We start from the raw sequence: 13,594 nt of genomic DNA on the forward strand, positions 1-13,594 counted from the left end.
TCTTAATGCAAGAAAAAATTAAACACAGCAACACTGGACATATTGTGCACGAACCAAAAAAGCCCGGCAAAGATAAATCTAGAGCCAACTCTTTGCGATTCTCTCTTAATAATTCAAAAATTGTAATTATAAAATAACTTGATATAATTTTTGAATATGGAATTATGTTTGAAATATTATTTTGAATACGTTTATCGACAAATAAAAATGCTGCTGATTGAAATCATTTATAAAAAGTTCGAAAGAGAGCGAAAAGTTATCACTGCACATGCATATCCAGGTTGGGCAATAGATATAAGACCTCTTTCCAAATTCATCCAACTATTCAGTGGAGCAGAATTATTTCCTTGAATTTTAGCAGTTCCAAGAAAGTGAGCAAACAAGTATTATATCGAGCTTATGCTATCGCAATCAAAGTTGAAAATGTCTTTCAAAAGTTGTTTTTCATCAACACCGAAGCCTTTACCTGGTACGAAAAAGGCGTACCCCAACATCGAGAGTCGTGCAGTACCTTTTTCTGTCCGAAGGTTGTCTAAAGTTGAGCCTCGTGACAATGACCAAAGTCTGTCCGTCTCAAAATTCTCGACATTATTAACACCGAGATGCCCATTACCATCGAAGATACCCGTAAGGAAACAGGGGGGCACTTTTTCCACCAAAGTCAAACCAGCGACAAAAGAACAGGCCAATACCGACGATAACGTCATCTTTTTTCACTGGTGTGAAAATGCCTCAAAAATTCCTGTTCGGGTTAAATCGTTGCATCGTACTGATTCGCGTCCTCGAAATGCCATCAAAGAGGTGACGCATTCTGGTAATCTTCCAGCCGTCCCACGGAATAAACCGATCAGTTCCGGCGATGCTATGGCCAGCAACTTCCGGAAGCGCGTCCTGGTCAATCGGAAATCTAATATCCCAGTACGGTTGATGCAGAATTCACAAGCAGGAGGAAAATCGCCCGAAAATCATCATCTGAAAAAGTCTGATGGACTGTCTTGTGGTATGAAATGCAACTGCGTAATTCTACCGGCGGGTATACCTATCAATCGTGAGACTAAGCCGGTTGTTGCAATTCCTCAGGCCAAGACCTACACGTGGGCAGTTCGCTGGATAAAATCAAATCTGGAAACCATTCCCGAGGAGGTCGAGGAGGATTTGGTTGGGATCACCTCCGAACTAGCTCAAGATCTACGTGGATCGTTGGATATGCCTCTTTTATCGACGGATGAAACCGAGCAAACTGGATTGGTGGATAAGCTTCTTTTATCGACGGATGAAACAAAGCAAACTGGATTGTTGGATATGCCTCTTTTATCGACGGATGAAACCGAGCAAACTGGATTGGTGGATAAGCTTCTTTTATCGACGGATGAAACAAAGCAAACTGGATTGGTGGATAAGCTTCTTTTATCGACGGATGAAACAAAGCAAACTGGATTGGTGGATAAGCTTCTTTTATCGACGGATGAAACAAAGCAAACTGGATTGGTGGATATGCCTCTTTTATCGACGGATGAAACCAGTTCATTCCCTGACGAGACGAAGCCCCCCTTGACTCGAAAGCAAAAAGTCAACCAACGGACAAATCGACGCAAGAAGGAGAAGAAACGGCGCGATGCAGCGCAAAGACTTTTATCATCTACGGATGAAGCTGACCAAAGTGAATTGTTGAATATGTCTCTTTTATCGACGGATGAAACAAAGCAAACTGGATTGGTGGATATGCCTCTTTTATCGACGGATGAAACAAAGCAAACTGGATTGGTGGATATGCCTCTTTTATCGACGGATGAAACCGAGCAAACTGGATTGGTGGATAAGCTTCTTTTATCGACGGATGAAACAAAGCAAACTGGATTGTTGGATAAGCTTCTTTTATCGACGGATGAAACCGAGCAAACTGGATTGGTGGATATGCCTCTTTTATCGACGGATGAAACCGAGCAAACTGGATTGGTGGATAAGCTTCTTTTATCGACGGATGAAACAAAGCAAACTGGATTGGTGGATAAGCTTCTTTTATCGACGGATGAAACAAAGCAAACTGGATTGGTGGATAAGCTTCTTTTATCGACGGATGAAACAAAGCAAACTGGATTGTTGGATATGCCTCTTTTATCGACGGATGAAACCGAGCAAACTGGATTGTTGGATAAACTTCTTTTATCGACGGATGAAACAAAGCAAACTGGATTGGTGGATATGCCTCTTTTATCGACGGATGAAACCGAGCAAACTGGATTGGTGGATAAGCTTCTTTTATCGACGGATGAAACAAAGCAAACTGGATTGGTGGATAAGCTTCTTTTATCGACGGATGAAACAAAGCAAACTGGATTGGTGGATAAGCTTCTTTTATCGACGGATGAAACAAAGCAAACTGGATTGGTGGATAAGCTTCTTTTATCGACGGATGAAACAAAGCAAACTGGATTGGTGGATATGCCTCTTTTATCGACGGATGAAACCGAGCAAACTGGATTGGTGGATAAGCTTCTTTTATCGACGGATGAAACAAAGCAAACTGGATTGGTGGATAAGCTTCTTTTATCGACGGATGAAACCGAGCAAACTGGATTGGTGGATAAGCTTCTTTTATCGACGGATGAAACAAAGCAAACTGGATTGGTGGATAAGCTTCTTTTATCGACGGATGAAACAAAGCAAACTGGATTGGTGGATAAGCTTCTTTTATCGACGGATGAAACAAAGCAAACTGGATTGGTGGATATGCCTCTTTTATCGACGGATGAAACCGAGCAAACTAGATTGGTGGATAAGCTTCTTTTATTGACGGATGAAACAAAGCAAACTGGATTGTTGGATATGCCTCTTTTATCCACGGATGAAACTGAGCAAACTGGATTGTTGGATAAGCTTCTTTTATCGACGGATGAAACAAAGCAAACTGGATTGGTGGATATGCCTCTTTTATCCACGGATGAAACAAAGCAAACTGGATTGGTGGATATGCCTCTTTTATCCACGGATGAAACTGAGCAAACTGGATTGGTGGATAAGCTTCTTTTATTGACGGATGAAACAAAGCAAACTGGATTGTTGGATATGCCTCTTTTATCCACGGATGAAACTGAGCAAACTGGATTGTTGGATAAGCTTCTTTTATCGACGGATGAAACAAAGCAAACTGGATTGGTGGATAAGCTTCTTTTATCGACGGATGAAACCGAGCAAACTGGATTGGTGGATATGCCTCTTTTATCGACGGATGAAACAAAGCAAACTGGATTGGTGGATATGCCTCTTTTATCGACGGATGAAACCGAGCAAACTGGATTGGTGGATAAGCTTCTTTTATCGACGGATGAAACAAAGCAAACTGGATTGTTGGATAAGCTTCTTTTATCGACGGATGAAACCGAGCAAACTGGATTGGTGGATATGCCTCTTTTATCGACGGATGAAACCGAGCAAACTGGATTGGTGGATAAGCTTCTTTTATCGACGGATGAAACAAAGCAAACTGGATTGGTGGATAAGCTTCTTTTATCGACGGATGAAACAAAGCAAACTGGATTGGTGGATAAGCTTCTTTTATCGACGGATGAAACAAAGCAAACTGGATTGTTGGATATGCCTCTTTTATCGACGGATGAAACCGAGCAAACTGGATTGTTGGATAAACTTCTTTTATCGACGGATGAAACAAAGCAAACTGGATTGGTGGATATGCCTCTTTTATCGACGGATGAAACCGAGCAAACTGGATTGGTGGATAAGCTTCTTTTATCGACGGATGAAACAAAGCAAACTGGATTGGTGGATAAGCTTCTTTTATCGACGGATGAAACAAAGCAAACTGGATTGGTGGATAAGCTTCTTTTATCGACGGATGAAACAAAGCAAACTGGATTGGTGGATAAGCTTCTTTTATCGACGGATGAAACAAAGCAAACTGGATTGGTGGATATGCCTCTTTTATCGACGGATGAAACCGAGCAAACTGGATTGGTGGATAAGCTTCTTTTATCGACGGATGAAACAAAGCAAACTGGATTGGTGGATAAGCTTCTTTTATCGACGGATGAAACCGAGCAAACTGGATTGGTGGATAAGCTTCTTTTATCGACGGATGAAACAAAGCAAACTGGATTGGTGGATAAGCTTCTTTTATCGACGGATGAAACAAAGCAAACTGGATTGGTGGATAAGCTTCTTTTATCGACGGATGAAACAAAGCAAACTGGATTGGTGGATATGCCTCTTTTATCGACGGATGAAACCGAGCAAACTAGATTGGTGGATAAGCTTCTTTTATTGACGGATGAAACAAAGCAAACTGGATTGTTGGATATGCCTCTTTTATCCACGGATGAAACTGAGCAAACTGGATTGTTGGATAAGCTTCTTTTATCGACGGATGAAACAAAGCAAACTGGATTGGTGGATATGCCTCTTTTATCCACGGATGAAACAAAGCAAACTGGATTGGTGGATATGCCTCTTTTATCCACGGATGAAACTGAGCAAACTGGATTGGTGGATAAGCTTCTTTTATTGACGGATGAAACAAAGCAAACTGGATTGTTGGATATGCCTCTTTTATCCACGGATGAAACTGAGCAAACTGGATTGTTGGATAAGCTTCTTTTATCGACGGATGAAACAAAGCAAACTGGATTGGTGGATAAGCTTCTTTTATCGACGGATGAAACCGAGCAAACTGGATTGGTGGATATGCCTCTTTTATCGACGGATGAAACCGAGCAAACTGGATTGGTGGATAAGCTTCTTTTATCGACGGATGAAACAAAGCAAACTGGATTGGTGGATATGCCTCTTTTATCGACGGATGAAACCGAGCAAACTGGATTGGTGGATAAGCTTCTTTTATCGACGGATGAAACAAAGCAAACTGGATTGGTGGATATGCCTCTTTTATCGACGGATGAAACCAGTTCATTTCCTGACGAGACGCAGCCCCCCTTGACTCGAAAGCAAAAAGTCAACCAACGGACAAATCGACGCAAGAAGGAGAAGAAACGGCGCGATGCAGCGCAAAGACTTTTATCATCTACGGAGGAAGAATAGAGACGTGTGAGAAGTTTGAAGATGTCTAATAAGGAGATTGAGTAAAGGAAAAAAAGTTAAAATCCACAAAAAAAATATAAAAATCAAAATTCCCCCCAAAAACAAACAAACAAAAACGAAAAAAAAAAAATCTTCTCTTATTTCTTTATCATTTCCCCTCAACTGTTTACCCTCGCCTTTCCTTTTCTACTTCTTCTTCTCTTTCATCGTCTTCTTTTTATTACAATCAGATCGTCTATGGGGAAATCATTATGGGTGAAAACTATTGCTGTTAGAGACACGAAGGTTGGTTGTTGGCTCTTAATGCGCGCAGAAATGTGCCATTAGAAATGTTGACAAAATGTACATTGTCCTAGTCGACTTTCCCTTTGTACATCTGTGGTAGTTTTCCATTCCTCAATGTGACTGGATAAAAAACCTACGTTGGACAATGTGTGCATTAGTAATGATTACATCAAACAGGTCGTAGTTTGATCCGAGATGATGGTGACGTCAATTGGAGGCCGGAAGAGCATAACATCTGGGGTGTCTTGTCTTTGAAATCACCCACGTTGGGTGAATTCACATCATGCTAGGCTAATCGATTAATCAATTTTTTTATATTTTAGGAAGCTAGTGGTATAGAACTTTGTAAGCTTTTTAAGCTTTATAAAGCTCTATAGCTTTAACATTATTATTAAAAGCATGCGATTCCATCCAGATTATCGAAGCACGATTTTGTGACCAGTTTATGTTTTTTGTGAAGCGATGGTGAGGACCGAAAAGGGCCGATGGCGAGGACCGAAGAAGTCTGTTTACCAGGACCAAATAGGCCTGACGGAGAGGACCGAAAAGGACTGATGACGTAACCCGAAGAAGGACCGAAGAAGCCCGATTTTGAGGACCGATGAAGAGGGCTGATGGCGAGGACCGAAGAGGACTGATGGAGTGGACCGAAGAGGCCCGACGGCGAGCAATAATCCGAAGAAAAAAAAACATTAAACTGGGAATGAATTTTTGACTGAAATAGCTGGTGAATCTCGATGTTTTATAATCATGTTGCTGCAAATCATTTTGTTTCCGACAAATATTTAGGGATTGATAATAGTCGGTTATCCTAGAAGATGTGAATTTCATAACCAACGTTTGGGTGATTTTTTTAGACGGGACGGCTTCAGTTTTTAGGTTCTTCTCCGTGCCCCCTTTTACGTCGCCATTAACTCGGATCAAACTGGGACATGTTTGAATGAATCACTACTAATGCATTTATTGACCCAGTGTAGGTTAATATCCAATCATTTAAGATTTTGGAATGGAAACTACCCAAATTACCAAGGGTTGTCGAATAGGAAAATGTACATTTGACCAACATTTCTCAAAAGAGTTTACAATTGGCCTTCGGTCTGTACAGTAATAGTTTCCTCCCAAGTGATTTCTCCCTCTAGACTATCTGATTTCTTTTCTTTTTCTTTTACCTTCTTTCTCTCAACATTTTCTTTTCTTCCTTCGCTTCTTTCGTGTGAATGAATGGTGTGTGAATTTGAAGAATGTGCGTGAAGTTGTGTGTGCGTGATTTGAATGAATGTCTCAATAAAATATCTTAAAAACTAAATTATACCAGCAACAGTGTCCTGTGTTTTTATTATTTAGCATTAGCCCAACATTTAGAACATTATCACTTTTAGTAATCATACACGGAAAATTTTAATAAACGGCCTAACGAATGTTTTCTCCCCTGAAAAATTTCTCGAGAATCCGTCTACGACCAGACAAAATTAAGCTAATGAAATGAGATTAGTTTTTCGTTAGCATAATTACTATTAAATGTCAAGAGTAAAGAAAATGCAATTAATAATGCGTCAAGGTGACATTCACTTCTCAAACCCGTTTACTAATCAAGTGTCAAATCTATGACGTAAAAAGATATTTTGTGGTAACATCACTTTGGCCAACTCTCGCCAACGCGTAGGGAAGGCTATTATGATTGTGATATTATCGATTATGATTTTGCATAGAAATTTCCCACCCGATAGTTGCATGAAATCGCAAATCCAGGTTCTACTATTATGCATCGATCTGTAAGGCTCGAACCACTAGACCGCGTGTGTTATTTTCCGTATCGTCAGGCTGAGGCGATAACCATTACTCCACAGAGGATCTATTATCCAATGTTTTACATTAAATCTGTTTAAGTCGGTCGCTCCGTCGCTCGCCGATAGACTAACAAAAGCTCAAGCCACGATAACTATTTCCATTCACTCGAAAGGATTGTAAATGCGAAAACTATTATTACGTGTTTGTTTTTTCGCTCCTTTAATTTTGTATGGCTTTGGATCCCATACAAGTAATGTGGCTATATATCTTAAACACGGCGTGACAAAAAGAAGGGCGATATATAGAATATAGAAGCCTGCTGAGATTGGTGCCAAGTTGTTATGTGTGTCAAGCTACAGTTTCATTCCAGGTTTCCAGCCAGTTCTTTATTTCGTGAGTCATCTGTTGAACCCGGTCTTTTCACGCATTGCGAGGCACCGGAACGGGAAAAATCTATTTCCACTTTGACATGTTTTCTATCGTGGGCGGAGCGAAACAGCTGGCCGAATTCTTTGATTCACATTTTAAAAAAAAAGGCCATTACAGATAAAACGCCAAATAGCCTAGTACACCTATACATCTACTGTGTCTATGATAATTTAAGAAAGAGGATGTTGAAACCAGAGAGCTCGTGAGGCAGCAGCGTGTCGTGTTACGTGATTTCGGGTCTCGTGTGTCACTTCACCTGATGCTATCACAGCACACAACCGATACATATATACTACAAAAGAGAGGGGAGTTTGAAATGTAATACGGGGTCGACTGGACGAGGGCGTTTTCCCCATTTCAACGGCCCCTTCTTCTTCTTCTTTGCGGGTGATTACACACACGCAACAGCACGCGGTCAGTCCTCTGTAATCAAGCGCCGCTATACGACGATGGCTATCCGCCGCTCTGTGATTTACTACTTGACTGCTCTGCTAGGTGAGAGATCGCGTTTGAGAGATACCTGGCTTGATTCAATATCGTGTACTATTAGCGCTCTGTCATCCCATTAATAATCATTTTGTATTATTATAACGCAGTGTCCAGCACGGAAGCTTACATCAAAGAATGGCGTCCGGCCGACACCGACTGGCAAAACAAAGACAATTGGGAAGGAGGTGCACTTCCCTGCTGGCGATCTCGGGTCGTCTTGCCGGAAGAAGTGGTCATTTCCGTCTTCCTCAACGGAAGTGTCGCCTGGAGTGAATTGGTTATGCCGCAAACAGGTGAACTGGTCCTGGAGGATCTGACGTTGAACGCTCCTGAAACGAGTCAGGAGCGTTGCAGTAATCAGGAAATCAAGTTCAAGAATTGGAGGCCTAGCAGTTGGTTCGATCCCGATCGTTGGCAGATCGCCGAGTCGGATGGAACGATCGTTCCGCAACCGCTGGCCATTCCACATTCTGAGAGAATTCCTTGCGCTCACGACAGCGTTCATCTGTTAAAAAGGCATTCACTCTCAGTCGATTTCAATCGCATCAACTCTCTCACCGTTGGCCAGATCAAATACGGAGATCAGGTTGGTTATTTGACGATCGCTGTTTTATTATCAAATCGTATATCTTTATATAATGCCTTTTGGGTGGATATTTAAGCTTTTGACAGCTGAGGAATGGCGAAATCAACTAAACGGACCAGCCTGGAGGTATCAAGTTCACAATCCACCTCATTTGGCCTACATTAACGGAACCGAGTGCCAGGACGTGCTGGGCTGTCGTTGCGGCCATGACATTGACGTGAGTTGCGCCACAATTCCAACATAAATATTTTTTCTGTTCAATCGGGTCACAAGATGGCGTTCTTGTCGTGTTGTTCCTGTCATTTGGCCATTTTGGCGCCATAAATGCATGCCTTCAAGTCGCAAAACCCTAGCTGACAGTCACTGTTCTCTCACACTGATTGATTGATTTCCATCACACAATTTAATTATGGTTTCTTCACGGATCAGGTGATGCAAATGGTATGCAGTAATGCTGGCACATTATGCAGTAATCAGCTTGAATGCCCTGACAGTTTCAGGCCACCTGGCCAATGCTGTGATATGTGTGGTAATTCTTGTTATTGATATGCTTATTTCTGTCTGGTTTATTTATAAATTGTATGCCCCCCATACATTATTAAAGGGTCCATGATGAAAGTCACTTTTAATGAAAGAACATTCACAAAATCTTCTCTGGATCGGCTTGTCACTTCAATGCTGGCTGAAGATGGATGGCCAGGCCTTCAGAGCTATTCCTACAGAACAGACGAGAATGTTCTGCATTTGTTGGTCGTGGACAACACCACAAACGAGAGAAGCATCAATGTGGCCAGCAAGATTCATGATTACTTAATGAAAGGTAAACAATGCAGCAGACGCTCAATCAATTCAACCTACTAAAAGCTACAAATAGTTTCTGCCCTGTTAACCACTAATGAACATGCTGTGTTGTACACATTCCCCAGATAAAGAAGGCAGCAATCTTTACGGAATAGTGGAATTGATGCTGGTCAAATCTGGCCACTCACACGCTGCCACTCACCACCTCACACCAGAGGAACTGCATCTCATTGCCTCCAATTTGTCGACCGTCTTCGCTACTTTTATCCTGTTGGGAGCTGTGGTAGCTGGCATCTATTTTTACAAAAAACGCCGGTATGTAATAATGCAGGAAATGTTTCAGTTTATGATCGATCGAAGGTTTTATCATTTCTCTTTTTATTTCTCTCTCTCTCCTGTTTCAAATTGATGGTGACAGTTTTACAGATTCGCGCGAAGAGCTTTCCGTGGGCTTTGCTCGTTTCCAAAACGACTCGGCTGGAAATGTGGAGATAGCCATTGACGCCAGTTTTGAACAAGCTTTGGCACGCCCTCCGCTCGACCCTGATGCTCCGCCACGCAGCAGCAACATCCAGCAGGAGCCAAAATCACCCTTCACGGAAGCCCCTGAAATTCCCGACACTTGCTCGGACAGTTGTCATGGAAGCAGTAACGTCAAGGCAGCGGCGCCTGCCGCCTGGAAGAAATTTACACGCGCCTTTACTAACCCCCTCTTTGGCGACCCATCGGCCGCAGTCGGAGTAAGAAACCGCGGGACGAGAAAAAATTAAAAATCTAACGTCTCATTTTGTCACTATAATAAGTCACGACATTTTGGAATGGTGATGCATATTTTTATGATGTTGTTTTGCGTATTTATAGCGCATGTCGGCGAGGTGGACCATGTCATCACTCATGAAGAACACGGTCACCCAGGAAAACCCCATTTACAATATGGATGTGCCCGAGTCATCGAATGCGACATCTGACATCACGCCGGCAGTTGTTGCAGTACACCAACAACCAGTCGACGAATCGCCCGTTGTCGCGATTACGACGCTTCCGGCGACAGCGGGTATAATGAGACACTTTCTTTTTCTCGTGAAATCCTATATACGTGAATAGAACATTCCCACAGCTCACCGCCGGATTGGCCCAAGGGCACCTCATTTTGATTTTGCTTTAACCTCGTCCGCAGATGATTCATATATATTCTCGTGAAACTAGTTTTAGTTCTATAAAGTTCTTTCTTTTTTTTCATTTTTATTTCCGACAATTTTGCGGTTTTGATTGTGGCAGTTGTTTCTGATCGAGCGGAAGGAAAGGAAGGCGTCGCCGAGGGCGACGTTCCGCCGCTAGTTGACACTTTTCAAGCGGTTACGGATGACGACGTTTCTCTTCCGCCTGCCGAAGGAGCTTTCGAAACGGTCATGGAAGACGTGTCCCTGGTGGAGGAGCCGAGCTGCTCCGCTGAAAGCCTCACAGTCCAACCTCCTCCTCCAGCCAGTGGTTCCAAGAACAGTTTTAACGGCGCCAAGCATCCGTTAAAAAGGCTGTGGAAAAAGGCGACGACAAAATCGAGTCCAGCAGTCGCTGTCGATCCGGCCTCCGCTTTGTCATCGCCTCAACCATCCGATGCGGAACCGTCGGAGCAGCCTACGCGCTTTACAAGTCCCCCCCAGCTCCTGATGAGCCAGCAGCGTGAAGATGAAATGCAACTGACGCTGGCCGAAGAAACGGATGAATAATCAATGAAAATAACACCCGCAAATCCCTTTTCGCACATGGTGGCGCCATCCATCGCTAATTGCACGTAACTAACCCAATTACCCCCCTCATTAATTATAGCCCCCCTTGTGTGAATCAATCTAGAAAATGCGCAGCCTATATAATAATTCTATTTCCTATAATAATAATCGACGGGTGGGGGGTACACACACACACATAGCAACCCAAGTCAACACATCCCGCATTGGTCGAGCCATGGCTAATAAAAAAGAATAACAAGTCACGTACATATTATATACACTATATAACCGAGTACACCCAAACGCCAATAACCAGTCGTTCGCATCAGCAGTTCCAGCTGCTTTTGTAATCCAGCGGAAATAGGAGGGTATACTATGTGTACACTCTATATCGGGGAAACAACCCAAAAAAAGTAAAAAAGGAAGGAAGAAAGAAAAAAGATACTCTTATAGAGATAGTAGACCGGCCGGCGCTCCAAGACTTTATTTCTCTCTCTTTAGCTGGACTTACGGGGTCCGCTTAATATGCCTTACATACAAACACAGTATGTGTTCCATTTCCCCTCCGGCTCACTGTGTGTGTGTGTGTGTGTATGCGCATTGTGTGATTAATGATACGATGACTTGTTCCCGATTGGCACCCGCCCCGAAAATGTTGTCTAGGCGACACAATTACTTTATACTGCTGGACTGCTGGTGGTACGGTTGAACCCTCGCCGTCTATTGGTGCGGCGACGTTGCCAAAAAGAAAATGTGCCGGGTCCCACACACACAAGCGAACGACGTGAACACACACACACAACACAAACGGGTTGATTCCGCTTCATCATTCTAGTTCGTTGCTCTCCCTCTCCCCTCATTCCGGCTGCTGGCCCCTACCGGGCGACCGACGTCTAAAACAGACAATACAATCTATATACACTAGCCGTTCCTTTCTATATATATAAATACACACATCTAAATAGTTTCTCCCCTACCACCACCATCTTCGGCGAAAAAAAAGTCCATTCAGGCCGCATTCATCTTCTTGTTGGATGTTTGTATGCTGTGTGTTCTTTTTCTCCGACTGTACACACACACACACACATCCACAAGCTCATCCTACACCCTTTTAGAAAGAGAAGAATAACAATATGTTTAATCCGTTTGGATGCTTTGTTGCTTTTTTGTGTCCTGGTCGACTTTGGAATCTTTTTTTCTTTTATTATTATTATGCTAGCACATAATTCTTTTTTAAAAAAGAAACTAAAAATAAGACGATGTTTTTGTTGTCGTTTCCAGGAGCAGACGCCGTAATCAAATAAGTTTAAAAAAGTTTTATCTTTTCCGCAGAAATATCCTTGTTGTAACCAGTGGAGGGGGGCCTGTGCTAATCGCCTTCCAGCTGCCCCCCTGTTGTCCGCCACCGTCCGCATTTAGCCGCTGCATTTTTTCACGTTGTTATACTTTTTTTTTCTATTCTCACGAAATAAAAAAACAAAAAGAAAATATATATGTAAAACACAAACGGTTAGAAATGATCCCGTTCTTTCCTCCGGTTTGGAATTACAAGAGTTGATACATAACATTTTTGAGTTTGTTTTTTTTTCGGTCAAAATCTGGTTCTATTTTTGATAGACTTGTGGTGAAATAACTGCGTGTTGTTGTAGTATATACGTATACATAGGCCCAGCCAACAGCGTGCTTCCGGAATTTACGAGCGTAACGTTTTTTTCTCTTTTGCTTTTTCTCCTAACGGGAACGTCGTCAGGGATTTTAATTTTTATTTCATTTTATTTTTTGTTTATTTTTTCCCAATGGACTTTTTGGAGAGAGGGAGTTTGCGTGATGTAACGTGTCAACTTGCCATCCGTGGAAGAGAAGGGCTCACGCAGGCTACACTACATCCCGGAAGGAGAGGAAGGAGAGGAAGAAGAAGAAGAAGAAGTGTTTTTTATTTGAGACAGAAAAGTCGGGACGGTATTAAGTCTTTCCATCCTACAACGACAACGCACGTCTGTTCGTGTTTCTCTCACTCACGAATCGTTTGGTAAATGGACAAGATTTTCCCAGCAAAGAGCACGAGCGTTCCCAATGATATGCCGGCCTTTCCCCCCCCACTCCTCTTTGTGTGGGTATACATATATAAGACGAAGTAGGGAAAAGAAGAAGAGGAGAAAAACAGACAGAATTCACAACTAAAAATATCCACACACACACACACACGACTGTACCGAACGACCAGCACAGCACGCGCCCGGCTGGGGTTTTTATTTAGAGAGCCCCGCCCGTCGACGTCGTCCGCCCCGGTAAATATCCCCTCTAAAAAGTTCACGTACGTTTCTTTTTTCGTTGTTGTTTCCATTTGAATTTTATTTTAACCAAAGTTTCTTTTTTCTTTTTCGCCAGGGTACGTATAAAAACCGACGCATAGTTTTGATAGTGTCTGTGTGCTGTT

At 42.5% G+C, this 13,594-nt stretch overlaps 1 protein-coding gene across 2 annotated transcripts; it reads left to right on the top strand.

Moving 5' to 3' along the window:
• The first annotated feature begins 7,965 nt into the window (after positions 1–7,965).
• Positions 7,966–12,722, top strand: LOC124341029. 2 transcript variants are annotated; one of them, XR_006918195.1, is made up of 10 exons: positions 7,966–8,049; positions 8,151–8,629; positions 8,706–8,846; positions 9,059–9,158; positions 9,234–9,449; positions 9,556–9,745; positions 9,849–10,170; positions 10,292–10,484; positions 10,709–11,222; positions 12,490–12,722. XR_006918195.1 is itself a non-coding variant. In XM_046793920.1 (9 exons), the coding sequence occupies exons 1-9, from the start codon at positions 8,004–8,006 to the stop codon at positions 11,155–11,157; spliced, it is 2,136 nt and encodes a 711-aa protein (XP_046649876.1). In that variant the 5' UTR covers positions 7,966–8,003; the 3' UTR covers positions 11,158–12,081. The 2 variants fall into 2 exon arrangements, 1 of the variants encoding a protein (XP_046649876.1); XM_046793920.1 differs by lacking the exon at positions 12,490–12,722 and having other exon boundaries at positions 10,709–12,081.
• Positions 12,723–13,594: the final 872 nt, after the last annotated feature.

Source organism: Daphnia pulicaria, chromosome 1, assembly GCF_021234035.1.
Source record: "Daphnia pulicaria isolate SC F1-1A chromosome 1, SC_F0-13Bv2, whole genome shotgun sequence".
Classification (NCBI taxonomy): Eukaryota; Metazoa; Arthropoda; class Branchiopoda; order Diplostraca; family Daphniidae; genus Daphnia; species Daphnia pulicaria.